The 16,928-nt window shown below is 40.7% G+C and overlaps 1 protein-coding gene across 1 annotated transcript in view; it reads left to right on the top strand.

Moving 5' to 3' along the window:
• The window catches only part of LOC134802715 (uncharacterized), a 146,940-nt gene that overhangs the window by 72,914 nt on the left and 57,098 nt on the right, over positions 1-16,928 (top strand). The window contains exons 7-17 of the mRNA XM_063775360.1: positions 756-899; positions 2,088-2,233; positions 3,654-3,751; positions 4,550-4,567; positions 5,713-5,797; positions 10,567-10,686; positions 11,738-11,846; positions 12,857-12,952; positions 14,054-14,317; positions 15,457-15,540; positions 16,598-16,702. Coding sequence (XP_063631430.1) covers positions 756-899; positions 2,088-2,233; positions 3,654-3,751; positions 4,550-4,567; positions 5,713-5,797; positions 10,567-10,686; positions 11,738-11,846; positions 12,857-12,952; positions 14,054-14,317; positions 15,457-15,540; positions 16,598-16,702 — 1,269 coding nt within the window. The remainder of the gene's footprint in view (positions 1-755; positions 900-2,087; positions 2,234-3,653; positions 3,752-4,549; positions 4,568-5,712; positions 5,798-10,566; positions 10,687-11,737; positions 11,847-12,856; positions 12,953-14,053; positions 14,318-15,456; positions 15,541-16,597; positions 16,703-16,928) is intronic.

Raw genomic sequence — 16,928 nt, 5'->3', positions numbered from 1 at the left:
GAAAAGCCCTAAAATCTAAATTGCAATTATAGAGGTTCCAAAATTTCAATTATAGAGGCCTTTTGGTCTCAAGGGACCGGGACCGGACTTTGGGTTGCAATTATTGAGGTTTTCCATTTATCCAGGTGCCAATTAACCAGGTTTCACTGTATATGAACCACAAGTAAGCCCCTACATTTGTTTGTTTTTTTTGAATTTTTAATAGTTATAAGAGTTAGGAGCATTTAACAATTTGTATGAAATCTGTTTTTCGCTCCTAATTTATATCATAATCAAAAAATCTTAAAAAAGTCAAACGTAGGGGCATAGCTATGGTTCATAGACATTAAATTATGTAAAAATATTTTCCATAATGTCAATATCCAGAGAGGAAAATGGGGACTAGGTTTGTATGAAAAGTCGATTTCGCGCGGACCCTCCACTTTCGTCTTAAGTGTTGTATGGAGAAACGGCCGTCCTCTTTCCTCTTAAGGCACCCCAAAGGCCCTTCACAAGCTCGCGCCACGCCTACCTAGAATTGAAAAGAAAGTTGGCAGCGATTTTAATAGCCCAGACAGTGCAAGTGTTATTTTAAACGTGAAACTTCTATGAAATTATAACGATGATATTTAAATAACACTTGCACAGTCTGGGTTATATAAATCACTGCCAACTTAGCTTGGTTAACTCTATCTTCCTCGATACGATACCCTTCTGGGCTGGCTGACTTCAGTATCTATGTCAAATATCCTAATTATGTATATTCTTAATTTCAGGAACATCATACGGCTTTCCAAAGACGTCCTCCCCCTCGACGATGCATTCGCATTCCCAAGCGATGTCCAGCTTGGCTTCCCTAAACAGCTTGGCGTCCGCCCCGCATCAAGCCAAGCCGAGCAAGCATCAGCAAAGCCAGCCCCGTAAGTAGTATATTATAGGAACGTCATACGGCTTTCCAAAGACGTCTTCCCCTCGACGATGCACTCACATTCTCAAGCGATGTCCAACTCAGCTTGGCGTCCGCCCCGCATCAAGCCAAGCCGAGCAAGCATCAGCAAAGCCAGCCCCGTAAGTAGTATATTATAGGAACGTCATACGGCTTTCCAAAGACGTCTTCCCCTCGACGATGCACTCACATTCTCAAGCGATGTCCAACTCAGCTTGGCGTCCGCCCCGCACCAAGCCAAGCCGAGCAAGCATCAGCAAAGCCAGCCTCGTAAGTAGTATATTATAGGAACATCATACGGCTTCCCAATGACGCTTTCCCCGTCGACGATGCACTCGCATTCTCAAGCGATGTCCAACTCAGCTTGGCGTCCGCCCCGCACCAAGCCAAGCCGAGCAAGCATCAGCAAAGCCAGCCTCGTAAGTAGTATATTATAGGAACATCATACGGCTTCCCAATGACGCTTTCCCCCTCGACGATGCACTCGCATTCCCAAGCGATGTCCAGCTTAGCTTCCCTAAACAGCTTGGCGTCTGCCCCGCACTAAGCCAAGCCGAGCAAGTATCAGCCAAGCCAACCTCGTAAGTTTTAACTCAAAATCGTAGTAGAGTTCCGAGATCGGATACTGACTCTAGCGAGTCTAGCGTGAACTTCGTCACGTACAGTCGCCATCAGATAGATATATTAGATATATTGGAGCGGCTAAGGCGCTCACAAATATCTGAACACGCCTCTATTGTCAGGGCGTTAAAGTGCGTGCCAGATAATGTGAACACCTTGGCCGCTCCGATATATCTGATGGCGTCTGTACTAAGTAATTGTGGCTGCGTCTCTGACACAGCTTACCCCTTTCTTTTTTTTAATATTTTAATATCTCCGGTGTTTACAATAGGGTATTATACTGTATTTAAAATAAATTATTTTACATCATGCATGAAATAAAGCACCAGATAATTATTAGAAAAACACAGATAGGAGTTATTTTTAAACACAAGTTATATTTAATAAATCGGATAGAAGTATAAAAAATAGGCGAGTTGACCGTGACGTCACGATGTAATGTTTCATATAAATTCCATATTAGAAAATCGTTTTGACAGTTCTAAAAAAGTAACTGATTTGACTAGTAGGAAAATAGCCTATAATATGTTTTTTGTTCCAGGCAAATCGTCGTCGTCCTCGTCGTCGACGACGTCGTCGAAAGGCAAGGAGCGCGAGCTGGCGCTGCTGCGCGGCGACCTCATGCTGGCGCAGGCCGCCGCGCACGGCGCCTACCACGCCGCCGTCGCCGCCGCCGCCAAGGGCAAGGTATTACACACTACAAACTACCATAACACAAGTATGTAATTGCAAATACAGTAAAAAAAAAAACAGGTAGAATTTACAAATATTTGTGCAGTAAAATGGATGAGTCTCAGCGAGACCGCTGATTTTCAGTCCCCAACCAGATAAAAACCTAAAGCTAATTCTTAACTAAGTTCTTAAATCTAACCTAACTAACTTACTAACTAACCAGACGAATAGTTCGCTGCCAAGGCGATGTTATTGGACAGTAGACATACTGTCAGCCAGATCTTGAAACACCGTTATTTTTGAGTAACGTTATCTTTCTGACCACGATTGTAATATAACGTTAACACACTAACCCTCTTATTCATAAAACTTTACGGGCCTGATTTAGTTAAATTATGTTTTATCCTTTTCTTACAAATACACTTTTCTTAAGTCAAAATGACAGATAAAGACAAACGATTATTAGCTAATTGAAGTTTGGAGTGCGTTTATGAATAAGGTAGTAACACTACACACTACCATACTGTCAGCCAGACCTTGAGATACCGTTATTTTTGTGTAACGTTATCTTTCCGACCACGATTGTAATATAACGTTATTGATTGTAATTAACGTTTTTTGACGACCTTGAGTGTGACCCCCGAGCCGATATACTATATACTTACGTAGACGATTAGTTTCTGTGAAGAAAACTTACAGATGTAGTGCATAATTGTTTTCCTTCGTATTTTCTCGGAAATATTCGTATTTGTCATGCTACTTCAGTCAATGTCAGTACTTTTTGTACCGAGACTGACTAAAATAGCAAGACACGTTCGTACATTTCCGTGAAAATACGAAGGAAAATAATGAATATAATTATGCACTACATCAGCGTACCTACGCTATGGTTGTACATTTACTCAATTCATAACGTTATTACCTTCTTATATTGATAATAAATACTCAATTCATAACGTTATTACCTTATATTGATAAGAACGGAATATCAAACAAATGAAATATAACGTCATAATATCGTTTTTTTCCATAACGTTATGGAAATTGAAATATTTATTGCAGACAAGTGATCCATAATGTGTTAGTTTAGTACAGGTACAATCAATATTTACATACAATATTTAAATCATGGGACACAAAACAAAACAAAAATCAATACAGTTACACACAACACACAACACACAACACAACATATTACAATTACATTCTATACCGGATAGGCGCTCTAACATGAAGCTGCATCCAGTGCTTCTGAAAAGGACAGTCTAGCCTATTGCTCACTTCGGACAGGATGCTATTGGTACATTTGGTACTGCCACGAATGCGACTCGCTTACGAATAATCGCGTGAAAACCATCTGTACGTTATAAAAGTATGCATGTGTTGTGTTATAAAAGTCTGCAAACGAGTAATGACGTGTCATATTTGGTTACAGAACATGTCCCAACTGTACCCGTTCGGTATGCCGGGCTCCGACAAGGACCGGCACGGGGCCATCGACTCCCTGACCGGCCTGCCTCACAATATACTTAGGTAAGCGAAAGCATTCAGAAAAAAATACATACAGTGCTCACTCCATACATAATTTTAGTACCAAAACAACTATTATTTTCATAGTCGACATCTAGCATTGAGTAGCGGAATTATCAGTACTGCTACTTGACAATAGATGTTGTAACGACCGAAAAGTCTAATGCTCAACAATTTTCAGCTAATATTATAACCGGATTAACCGGAACTCTATATTCAACTCCTTCTGCTTTAATATTCGTTGAAAATTGTCGTTCAATACAATTTTCGTGAGTCGCGACACTAGAGAATTCTAGTATCAAGTGGCGGTACTGAAACGAGCTTGCTGGGGATGTCCATCAATTGCGTAAGGTATTTTTGAGGATTTTCACCCTTCTGGTGAGATGTCGTCAGATTATACTCGCTTTCCCGGCTTCTATTTGAGTGAATTGCAAAAAAATTGTACGTAATTAAGCACAGTTATGAAGCTGTGATTAGTCTTAACTTAATTAATTCATTTGTGTTACGAAAATTAACTATGTAAATTGTATTGTATTTATTGTACTTAATTTGTACACATATAAGTCTATAGCATACGCAAATACACATTCATGCAAATAACTTAAATAGAAATGGCTTAACTGTGGTAACACAATGGAATCAACTAACTTTAGACTAATGACAGGTGATTAACTATGTACATAATTTTTTTTTGCATTTCACTCATTTGGTGCTGATTGTAGTTATAGTGATTTCGATTTCATCAAAATAAAATTGATTATAAGTTAAAATCCATGTTAATGTTATTTTTTCCTCTGTCAGTGCTGCATTGGAGGGGGGGTAAGTTGTTCTGAATTTTTACCCATGGGTTTTGTGAAACATTATGTAAATTTTATGTTGTTGTTCGATTTAATAATAACCTGAGAGTTTACAAGAAATCATGTAAAATATATATAACCTGAGCAATTATCAAAAAGTTAGTACTTTTCGATCACATTTTAGATTTTTATAAAAACTGGTATGCTGGTAGAGTATACGGAGCTGAACAACTTCCACCACATTTCCCAAAATGTCCCAGAAAGTTTCTAAGAAACATTCCTTTTTTGTTACCAAATGTGTAAGGAAATCTGGTAACAAAACAGGAAAGTTTTATAATAACTTTCTGGGACATTTTGGGAAATATGGTGGAAGTTGTTCAGCTTCATGTACTTTACCAGCATACCAATTTTTATAGAAATCTAAGATTAGATCGAAATGTACAAACATTTTGAGAATTGCTCACCTAATATAAGATTGAGATGTACAGTCAATTGCAAAAATATGGGTGCATATAACTTAAAAATATGTCCCATAGTTCTTAATAATTCGCTGACAAGAGTTATGGGACATATTTTTGAGTATGATGCGTGCAGGCATATTTTAACACTTGAAAGTACCATTCTTTTTGAAAAAAAGTTAAAAAATACTTACTAAAAGATATTTTGGCTCCCTGTAGGTATATAATCTTAGAGTACTCATATCTTAGAGCATTTAGTAACTGGAGACGTCATGGCTGTCATTTTCTGTACGAAACAGTCTGCCGATTTTTGCGGGGGAGGGGACGTCAAATGTTATGCTATTTCTACATGATTTGTACGTAACGTACAAGTAGCCGTGTTTGCACAATTGTGCAAGTTTTTCGGCAGAGGGGTAAGCTCTTCAAAGCGACTCTAGTTATTAAATGTTCTAAGGTTTATATTTAAAATTATGAGTCCAGAAATTGTGACCATTTCTTTTGTCTCAGTTACTTAACTTATAAACTATAGCTGGTCAAGCAGATCTTGTCAGTAGAAAAAGGCGGCAAATTCGAAAAATGTAGGCGCGAAGGGATATCGTCGCATAGAAAATTTGAATTTCGCGCCTTTTTCTACTGACAAGATCTGCTTGACCAGCTATATATTACATCATGTGTACTAACTATACTCTGTTTTTTTTTTTATTTCTAGTGATCCGTCATCGGTGTTAGGCGGGGTAAGACTTCCGCCCGATACAGAAATTATCAAATACACCTCCTCGCTAACAGGGCCTAAGGTAAACCCCATGTTACAAACAAGCACATGTACCGATAGTTACTAGAGCGCAGACTTTTTCACTCACCACTATGCCGGATGTCACATTGGCGCCGCGACCTGATCCGGTGTGCAATAGAGACAGCACTGTGAATGTCTATAGCGTTGTCTCGTTCACACGCGGCGCGGATGCGGTGCCAGTGGGAAGACCGCCCAGGATTTGCTGCTCTGATACATCTTGTATGGAAGATCTGAACGATTTCATACAAATTTTACCCGAACAGCAAAACCTATTCACAGTTAGTGATAGCACGGACTAGATCCAAAAGTAGTGTCATATTTTTTTGTACAGTCGACTGTAAAAATATGGGTGTAGCCAACTTATTCAAAAATACGTCCCATAGTTCTTAATTCACTGATATAAGAGCTATGGGACATATTTTTGAGATGATTTGTGCACACATATTTTTACAGACTGTACCACATCGGTAAGAAACGATTTGACATTTAAAACGTTGCCAAATCAAACCTCCATATAATTTGATGAATTATATTCTTAACTACCTGTAGACTCATTGTATGAAGTACCGTATACTTAACCCAAATTACCCAAATTAATTTTGCTAAGGCTAGTTATCATTGTATTCTTAGCAGACATAGAAGTTTTTGTGGCAAAAACGAGTGTTTGAGATAATGAAACATCGATAAATCTGTTATCAATAAGTCATAGGTAGATTAATTATAATAAAATATGTATGTAACTTCTATTTGCTGTAGGTAAGTTACCGAGAAATTTCAATAATACAAATCAATTACAAAGCGCTACATAATTTCTTTATTACATATATTTAGTACTTAAAAATTAAAACCAACTTAAGAGCCAACGGGAGTGGTCATTTCTCCATACAAACGTACTCCTCGTTTTCCTCCGTGGTTTTTGAAGCTAGAGCAATGATTTTTTCAACACAGATTAATATTGTCAATATCTGTGTCGACCGTTTTGCTTTTTTTGATATTTTTGTTTTTTAAGGCTAGAGCCCTTCAAAAATGGCCAAAATGGCCTAATTGACTATGCCGCAATGAGAGGCGCGGCATTCAAAACTGATATCAATTAGCCAAAAAAGCAAAACGGTCCGACACAGATAATTTCATAATCATTTAGATTTCCAAATTTGGTTACGATTGGTTAAGTTTTGGAGGAGGAAACAGAGGAGTACGAAACCTCGATTTTTGAGATTTTTACGCAGGATTTTTCGCCTTGTCCTTATCGCACTACTTTTAGGTGCCGCTTCCGTTAGCGAGACGGGTATATTTACCTAAAATATTTAAAACTCAGCTCCTGTTTCGTCTTAACCAACGTAAACTGCGCCAAAAGAACAGATAACTTACCAATATATCAGAAGAGAAGAAGATATCGAACGTGTTGTGTATTTCGCGGTAGTTATCTTCTTACAAAATGTAATAAATATCTAGGTATAACGGTAAGGTAACATCGATAACAGACTTGTCGATATTTTATTTCGTCAATCGCTTTATTTTGCCACAAAAACTTCTATGTCTGATTCTTAGACTATAACTTGTACCATCGCCCGCACTCCTAACTGTACATCGGTGGAGCTTATGCCTTTTTTAATAAGGTCCACCCACTGGGACCGCCTATGTACAGTTAGGATTGTTGCTGTTTGTACTAATTTATCATTGTAGCCAAAGCACCCTCTAGTCCAGCCATTCTCAAAGTGTCCGCGGAACCCTAGGGTTCCGCAAAGCCTCTGTTGGGGTTCCGCGAAAATACTTGTAATAATAAGAAAAAAAAAAACAATAGGTATATCTGGTCGACAGTGACGAACGAAAATATTTAGTTTGGGGTTCCGTCAAATATTACGCTTTCCAAAAGGGTTCCGTCACCAAAAAAGTTTGAGAACCGCTGCTCTAGTCTGTGGTGAACTGTTGGGAGTTTTGCAACCCTATTGACCAGTGACTGATGAATAAATAGACCTTGAACTTTTTCTAGCAGAAACGACAGATTGACAAAATGAAATATCGATAAATCTGTTATACTTAGATAAGCTAAGCAAGTTAAAAGTAAATGATTGATTTAAAGTATTTTACTGAAAGCAGGGATCGGAACCGGTATTGAAATACCTGTGAATATCGTTCCAAAACCGTTATATTATTTCGTTCATTTACCTATTGGACGCCAATTACCGATATATCCGCAGCGCAGGTCCAACGCCAAAGACGGATTAATCGGGCACACACCACAGAGCTACATAGACCTACGTGCATATGCATAAAGTTCAATTTCAGTTTTGACACTTCGGTGACGTGGCGTCCGAGTGACAGCTTTTGTGTTTGACACGGCGTCGAAAAGGTTAAAAAACCGGTGAATTATTGATGGAACGCGAACTAAAAAAATACTTTCCGTCTTCTAACCGGTAAGAAGAGAGAACGGAATTTTATGGTTCGCAAGAAACGATATAATATCGGTTACTCTTGGCTTTCGGAGACTCTCGGTTAAACTCGTTGTTTTACGTGTAAGAGACAGCAATACTTACTCGTTCTATCTCGCTTGAATATTTTCAATTTAACCGGTTAATTTAGTTCCACAAAAACGGAAGGCGAACGAATTTGGCATAAATCAGTATCTCAGTAGAACAGTTCTTTAACCGGTAACCGCAAACGGAAACGAAATCCTTTTCGTTCTCGAGTGAATGAACGAAACCGGTTTGAAACATAAAACGGTTTCCGACCCTGTGAGCCTTTCATTCAGGAAAGAAGTTATTGACTAATGTATTTTAGGTATCTAATTAGGAGTTCCGTAATTGTTTGTTTTAACAAATGAATCGTTAGGTAAAATTTGGTGAGTGAACAAGTCTGTTATAATTGGCTAAATAAACCTATGCTGAGAAGCCTAACATAAGCTAGGAAGGTCACTATTTGATAATTCCTTTTGAACATTTTTCAAATTGTTTTGGAAATCGCTTGTGCTTGAATTCCGTCGCTATTGTGTCATTTTGTTGTTAATTGGTGTTTGTGGGTGATTGTTTTAATTTTGTGCTTTATCCTCGAAAGGCCCAGTGTACATTACAATGTACAATTCCGTTTCATTTTAATTTGAACCTTTCTTAAAGCGAATAAAGTAGTATTTCTATTGCATTATTGATCTTTCAAGCACATCTTATTATTCAATTAGATTCTAATAGTCCTAAAAAAGGTATACCTAGTGGGCCTTACGAGGATTTTAAATATTGTACATATGTGAGTGTATTGGTATAATTCTGGAAAATGTATGCTGTGAATGAAATTAATTGATAAAATCGGTTTTCGGATGAATGAATCTCAGTGAGCTGTGTTAAATTTGATTATTATTATAAAAAAGTAAGATTACTATCCTTTGAAATTACCGATAAAGAATTACTTGAATATTTATATAGACGTGGTTCAATTTATCTAAAAGTAAAACAGGTGTTTGTAGTATTTTTGGCTTTCAGGCGTTTTTGTTGCGATTCAAAATTCAACATTTAGACAAATACTGCTCTCAAGATTCCAGAAATGCTTAAAGATGTGTCCGATTCCTGCTTTAATTCTGGACGTACAGTCGGTGCAAAAATAGTTGACGTACAATCATCTGCATAGAAGGTAGTTTCCGTGGGTTCAGCTATCCGGGCAGCTGACTGTACATAGTTTTTTATTGCATAATATTCATTATGACGTTTATTTTTCGTAACCAGAAAATTATCACTAAACTAAAAGTGTTTTTCTTAAATTTTCCTTCAAAAAACTCTGTGCCATTTCGTAATTTTATCACAGTGACAATCTACATAATATGAAAGGCGCTATAGTATTAGGACCAAGATAACTGAAAGGCATTTGCAATGACAACATAGACTAGGAATCCTCTAGACGGAGTTTAGAGCAATTATTTCATGAAACCGATGCTGCCAAAAATACGGGGGTGCGGGGGACGAGGTGAGCGAGGTCCCGTAACGTGATTGGTCCGTTCAAAGACACGGACGTCACACAAAGACACTTTTGACTCGAAAATAGAGTAAAACTACCGTATTTGTGGCAGAGGGGGTAGCTACTATGCTCAGTCTGGAGGATGACTTGTCTGTGAATGACAATCTCATAATGTCAAAATTTTTATGAAAATATGTCGATTATTAACACACCCCCTCACTTTGTCCTATTCAAATCGGTTCAAAGTTAGCTTAGGTGAACTCTAACCCCCCCCTTATTCATAAAACTTTACGGGCCTGATTTAGTTAAATTATGTTTTATCCCTTTCTTACAAATACATAAGTCAAAATGACATAAGGACAAACGATTATTAGCTAATTGAGGTTTGTGTGTTTGTGAGCTTGAGGTATGGGGATTTTCAGAATAATTTGTACCATTTACTTTTTTCGAAAATCCAGCAACTTTTGGTTTATTTCTACTCAGAATCACGAGGACTATCGATTTAAAAAGAAAAAAACAGTGTCCCAAAAAATGACAGTTTTGTAACGCATTATCACATACATATTGTATGGACCGTTACAAAACTGACACCCAAAATTTGTATGAAAAACTGGGGACACTTTTTTTCTTTATATCATTCAATAGTACTCGTGATTCTGAGTCTAAATAACCCAAAAGTTGATAGCTTTTCATTTATTCTGAAAATCCCCATACATAGAATTGTCACAGTGACAAGGCACGGAGTGGCATTAATAGCAAATACCTGGGCTTTACGTATTTATACTTTTGTAGTGTATGTTTGTATGTTTTATAATAATGATTGTGCTATAGGCGCCGCCAGGGACGACTAATCGGGGACGCAAGAAGACGATATCCCTGGACCCGCCGCAAGTGTCCGTCCATCCGTCCACGGAGCGAGGGGCGCCGCTCCCTAGCAAACGGCAGAAAGTGGTAAGATACACTCTTGGGCAACGATAAAGGCCTGTGCACACCGGCTGCGTGTGCGTGACGTGCGCTGTAGTATATAGATCCTTATGAGAGACGGCACACCGCTTGCGTGACGTGTGCGTGTGCGGCTCCAACATTGTAGAGCACGCGCACGTGCACGTCACGCACACGCAAGTCGGTGTGCACAGGCCTTAATGGGGCACTTATTGAAAGAGCCCGATATCCCGCCGCAAGTGTCCGTCCATCCGTCCACGGAGCGAGGGGCGCCGCTCCCTAGCAAACGGCAGAAAGTGGTAAGAAATTAATAAATTTCATTTTTGAAGTGAACATTTCTTTAGCGGCGCTGTGCACTTTTTGTGATGGGGAAAAAATGTTAAACTCGCGACAGCGTAAGACGTAAGACGCTTCGTAAGTCGGACACGTGACCTGATCGAAAAACTGTTACAATGTCATTGAGTTTTCACTTCTGCCGGCACTCCCGGAGTGCAACCCGTTGTTTTTTTTATTAAATACTTTTATCGCTGACTGTACTTTTCTTTCAACAGGTAAGTCTGGTAAATAAGGGCTCGTTTAGACGGCGCCGCGAACTGGCATGCGATTTTAGTTACATTGCGGGCCATTGAGGTTACATCAATTCATCCGACCGATCAAATAACGCAATGTAATGAAACTCGCATGCGAGGTCACGCACCGTCTAAATGAGACCTAATACTCATCGAGACAATTTTAACAAACCCAAACACAATTAGGCTGCGTTGTTTTATCACAGAGTTCCTATGGCCACCCCCTGTGTGTGTCCTTGGTAACTGTTATTATATATAATATGTTTTTTTACCCGTCACACACGCCACGCAAGCGGTGTGCCGTCTCTCATAAGGATCTGTATATTACAACGCGCACGTGCACGTTTAGCACACGCAGCCGGTATGCACAGGCCTTAAGTGTTGGCTTCGGCCCTTTTGACACTTCAATGAGTTGTAAGGGGGTACACCGATGTTTACATATTTGTTTATTATTTAGTTTATTCGACCAATAAAACTTTATTTTTCAACAGGACGACTACGGCAACTCGCGGTCATCGGTCGAAGTGATCCGGTTGCCGAACAAGCCGGACCGTGCCGGACACCGGACGGACAGTCCGGCCAACCTTGCTGACTATGCGGGTAAATATTATTATTATACAAAATTCGGCAGTTTTCTTTTCCGTAGGTCGAAGTAATCCGGTTCAACCTAGGCCCTGCCGGACACCGGACAGTCCGGCCCACCTTATTGAACTTGTATTATTACTAACGTATAGAACCGGAACAGAGAACCAGTATTTTGCGCAGTATGTCCAGTTTTAACCAGTATGTCGTTTTGACAACAAACCATAGAAGCGGAGTGTGAATCTCGCGTCCTAATCGCGTAAGCGCCATGAATTTTACGGCGCTTAGGGGTCATCCATTAATTACATCACACGTTTAGGGGGAGGGAGGGGGTCAAGAAAATGTGACATGTTGTGACAAGGGGGAGGGGGGAGTCATAAACTTTGTGACGTCACTTTAAATTCATCAGTAACCGAAAATGTATTTAAATTATTTTATACGCTAATTATCATTTAAATAACAAGGTTTTGAAACGATAATCGTTTTTATTCGTTTAATTTTATTTCTTAATCAGTTTTGGGTTATAAAATTACTAATATTTCTTTTGTCAAAAATATTTTGATAAAATATTAAATAAATATTTGCCGATTTCGTTGAAGAAATGTGACGTCACACCAGGGGGGAGGGGTTTGCCAAATGTGACCAAGTGTGACAAGAAGGGGGGGGGGGAGGGGTAAAAAAAAACTAGAAATTCGTGTGACGTAATTAATGGATGACCCCTTACGACGTTTTGGTCGCGTGGTACAGGTTGCGATTGCGAAAATTTCATTGTTTGGTATGGCTTCTCTATCCTCCTAAGGAACATGACATCCATACAAATGAAAAATCCAAAATTTGCCACTGAAATATGAACCTGTTGTGTAGGAAATATACTTTGCGTTGTTTGAAAATTGAACGAAACAATGCAAAAGTGACTCTGTTCCAATTGAATATGATTTAAATTTCAACTGAAGAAGGTAGGACCCCGATAGGTAGGACCTTGGGCCTTAGGAGGCTATAGTAATAATAACTGGATGTTTTTGACTCAGGTATATCCCGTGAGCTGCTACAGACGATTGCGAGTCAGAGCGGCGTCAGTTTAGCGGCCCTGGAGAGACAGCTGGCTGGCTCCACCGCTGCCGCAGGTATTAAACGAACAGGCCGCGTAGCCAAGATGCCAATCGCTTACGCTCCGTAGCGATCGAAACGCAACTGTCACTGTCGCACACGGACAAGACATCCTCCAGACTGAGCATAGTAGCTCTATCCCCTCTGCCACAAATACGGTAGTTTTACTACATTTTTGAGTCGAAAGTGTCTTTGTGTGACGTCCGTGTCTTTGAACGGACCAATCACGTCACGGGACCTCGCTCACCTCGTCCCCCGCACCCCCGTATTTTTGGCAGCATCGGTTTCATGAAATAATTGCTCTAAACTCCGTCTAGAGGATTCCTAGTCTACGCTGTCGCACTAATATGGAAGAGTGATAGAGAGACATAAAGCTTTTCGTTGTCGAAGCGATAGCGATTGTAACCTTGGCTAGGCCAGCAGATGTATTCAAAATTAAAACTTTTTAAATCGATGATTGCGTGAAATATTTCAACCCGTCACGAGGGTCTTCTTCGGGAGCAACACCTGCAGCCAACGCGGCGTATCGTGCGCGGAATTACCGCCGCCCCTTGCGGCAGTTATTACGCGTTTATCATTTTAATGCGGATCCGCTCGCCGCTCCTGTGTGCGAACGGCACAGATCTTATGCGCGTATGTACTTATGTATGGTTCTCCCGCTCGCACAACAAAGCGGAGTGCACAGTGCACATTAGCATTGAATGAAGATGTATTTAATAAAACAGCTCAATCACGTAATTTAATTACACAAGTAAGACGAATGGAAATCGACGGGGGAGGCCTTTGCCCACCAGTGGGACACCGTATAGGCGTATAATAATAAAAAAACAACGGGTTGCACTCCGGGAGTGCCGGCAGAAGTGAAAACTCAATGACATTGTAACAGTTTTTCGATCAGGTCGATCAGGTCTCGTGTCCGTCTTACGAAGCGTCTTACATCTTACGCTGTCGCGAGTTTAACATTTTTTCCCCATCCCAAAAACTGCACAGCCCCGCTAAAGAAGTTTTCACTTCAATAATAAGTAAGACTACCGAGAATTCGTTAGACATTAGAGGTAGTTAGCAGATAAGTGAAAACATTACAATTTTCAGTTACTGAAATAATATTTTTGTTTCAGATTCCGGTCTTAATCTAAGCACAAAGTCGAATAACACGAGTACGGAGGACTCTCCGCTGGATCTCGGACTAAAGACTGGCGGAGATGAAGACGCTCCGCTAAACCTCTCCCTCAAACCCACGCCTCGTAAGTATACTCCATCCGGTCTGATATATCACACAAAGTGGAATAACACGAGTACGGAGGACTCTCCGCTGGATCTCGGACTAAAGACTGGCGGAGATGAAGACGCTCCGCTAAACCTCTCCCTCAAACCCACGCCTCGTAAGTATACTCCATCCGGTCTGATATATCACACAAAGTCGAATAACACGAGTACGGAGGACTCTCCGCTGGATCTTGGACTAAAGACTGGTGGAGATGAAGACGCTCCGCTAAACCTCTCCCTCAAACCCACGCCTCGTAAGTATACTCCATTCGGTCTGATATATCACACAAAGTAGAATAACACGAGTACGGAGGACTCCCAGCTGGATCTTGGACTAAAGACTGGCGGAGATGAAGACGCTCCGCTAAACCTCTCCCTCAAACCCACGCCTCGTAAGTATACTCCATCCGGTCTGATATATCACACAAAGTAGAATAACACGAGTACGGAGGACTCCCAGCTGGATCTTGGACTAAAGACTGGTGGAGATGAAGACGCTCCGCTAAACCTCTTCCTCAAACCCACGCCACGTAAGTATGCTCCCTTTTGTAAGGCCCTCAGGGCCTGAGGGTCTAACGGCCCCGCCATGACATCACGCGGCGGCGGCAGCGGCGAGCCCGCCATAGGTTGGAGTGAGACACAGCGATCGGACCTTTCGTTGCCACCTATGGTTGCCGCCACCGCCGCCGCCAACGATCGCGCAAAGTCGTGGCGGCCGGGCCATAACTGTAAAAATCGTCATACTGTCGTAGTCAGTAGAATCATCATCACTATGAAGTATTTGAACAAATTAAATTATTTTTCAGAAAATATTTTTTTAATTTGTTTTTATCAAGTAGAAACACTACTATATAAATTATAAACTGAAATAAATGTCATATACTAAGAAAAAAAAGAAGAAAAGAAAGAAGGGGGCGCCACAAGCCTTCAGTAGGAAGTGCATATACTTGGAAAATTTGACTAATGTCGCTGTGGCCCGGTGGCCGAGTGGTTCAGGCACCTGCCGCGATAGCAGAGGACGCTGGTTCGATTCCAGCCTGGGGCACTGGAGGCCTTGGTCACTTTTTCTTAGTATATGACATTTATTTCAGTTTAGAATCATCATCAATTTAAGAGGATAGTAGCCCGACCCGTCCGCTTCTAACAAACGTTTTTCTATATGGATATTGACGTGATGAAAAATATTTTTACACAATTTGATATTTAACCATAGCTATGTTTGAAATTTTTTTGATTGTTTATGTTTTTATTACAGCGAGTACGCAAGCGTCCGACGCGTTATCGCGTCTCACGTCGCTCAGCAGTTCGCTCAGCGCGTCCTCGAGCAACGACAGGATATGTAAGTTAGCTTACCGATTTTTATTAGGGCCAGATTTTATTTATTTAATCGTATGGCAAGATTCGAGTCGCTTAGAGTATTAGAAAGTAATAAAGCATTAAAGAACTATATCCAATGTCTTGGCCCATAGGGCTGCGTCTTCACTAGGAGCGAGCAAGTCTTCATGGTTACCAATAAACTTTCTCTTAGGGCAGTCGACTGTTATGTGGTGGATAGTCTGCTTTGGAGCTCCGCAGTCACACTCTGGCGAGTCTCGCCACCCGCACTTGAACATATAATCGGCACAGCGTCCATGCTCAGTTCGAAGTCGGTTGATCTGGCCAGAGAACGGAGATTTTGAAAATTCGCAGCGCTTTTTTAGATCACGATACAGTTGCCAAAAATTCAAATTTAAGCGCTGGTGGCCTAGCGGTAAGAGCGTGCGCTTTCAATCCGGAGGTCGCGGGTTCAAACCCTGGCTCGTACCGATGAATTTTTCGGAACTTATTGTATGAAATATCTTTTTGAATGAATGAATGAATGAAAACATTTATTTTCAGGCAACTATTGGCCCATAGATAAATACCTTAAAACTAGCATACATATTATTACAAAATATATCTTAAAACTAAAAACACAATTATGGCTGCGATGCAGTTCGCAACCCCGCAGTGTCAGGGAGCCGGCCGCGGAACCGCCGGAACTTGACACCCTTCGGCCAAAACTCCTTGGTGAAGGTCGCTAGATGTTCAGTCGGAACGCTCAGCACAAAAGAATTAAAATTCACACTGTCGCTTTTCGGTGAAGGAAAACATCGTGAGGAAACCGGACTAATCCCAATAAGGCCTAGTTTCCCCTCTGGGTTGGAAGGTCAGATGGCAGTTGCTTGCGTAAAAACTAGTGCCTACGTTAATTCTTGGGATTAGTTGTCTAGCCTGGGGTCCAGGCTCCCATGAGCCGTGGCAAAATGCCGGGATAACTCGAGGAAGGAGAAGAAAGTATCACATGCATGCAAATCACTTTATTAATATCTCTATCTGTTCTCAATATTGTAATAAATATGTATATTTGACTGCAGCACGACGAAAGCCGGGCGCGAAGCCTCGTCGCGTGGTGCCCGAGCTCAACTCCCAGGTCGCAGACTCCCCCAGACCCAAGTCCAGTGGGAGCGAAGACAGTGAATGTAAGCATTTTTAATATATTTATACTTCTGCTGAGTTTTATTCGCTTCACGATTTAGCACAGTTTGCCTTTTTTCCCTCCAGATAACTTCTTGTCTGTAAATTATCTAACAACATGCTTGGGTGACGTATTCCTCAACACACCAGCAGAGCGGCAGCTGACGTTCACGAGACTTCTCTACCTTAAGGTTCCGTCACACAGGCGCATATGTAAAAGCGGCGCGCCTC

The sequence above is a fragment of the Cydia splendana genome, chromosome 25, assembly GCF_910591565.1.
Source record: "Cydia splendana chromosome 25, ilCydSple1.2, whole genome shotgun sequence".
In the NCBI taxonomy this organism is placed as follows: Eukaryota; Metazoa; Arthropoda; class Insecta; order Lepidoptera; family Tortricidae; genus Cydia; species Cydia splendana.
Note: the sequence above shows the minus strand (reverse complement) of the source record. Positions and strands in the feature narration are given on the sequence as shown.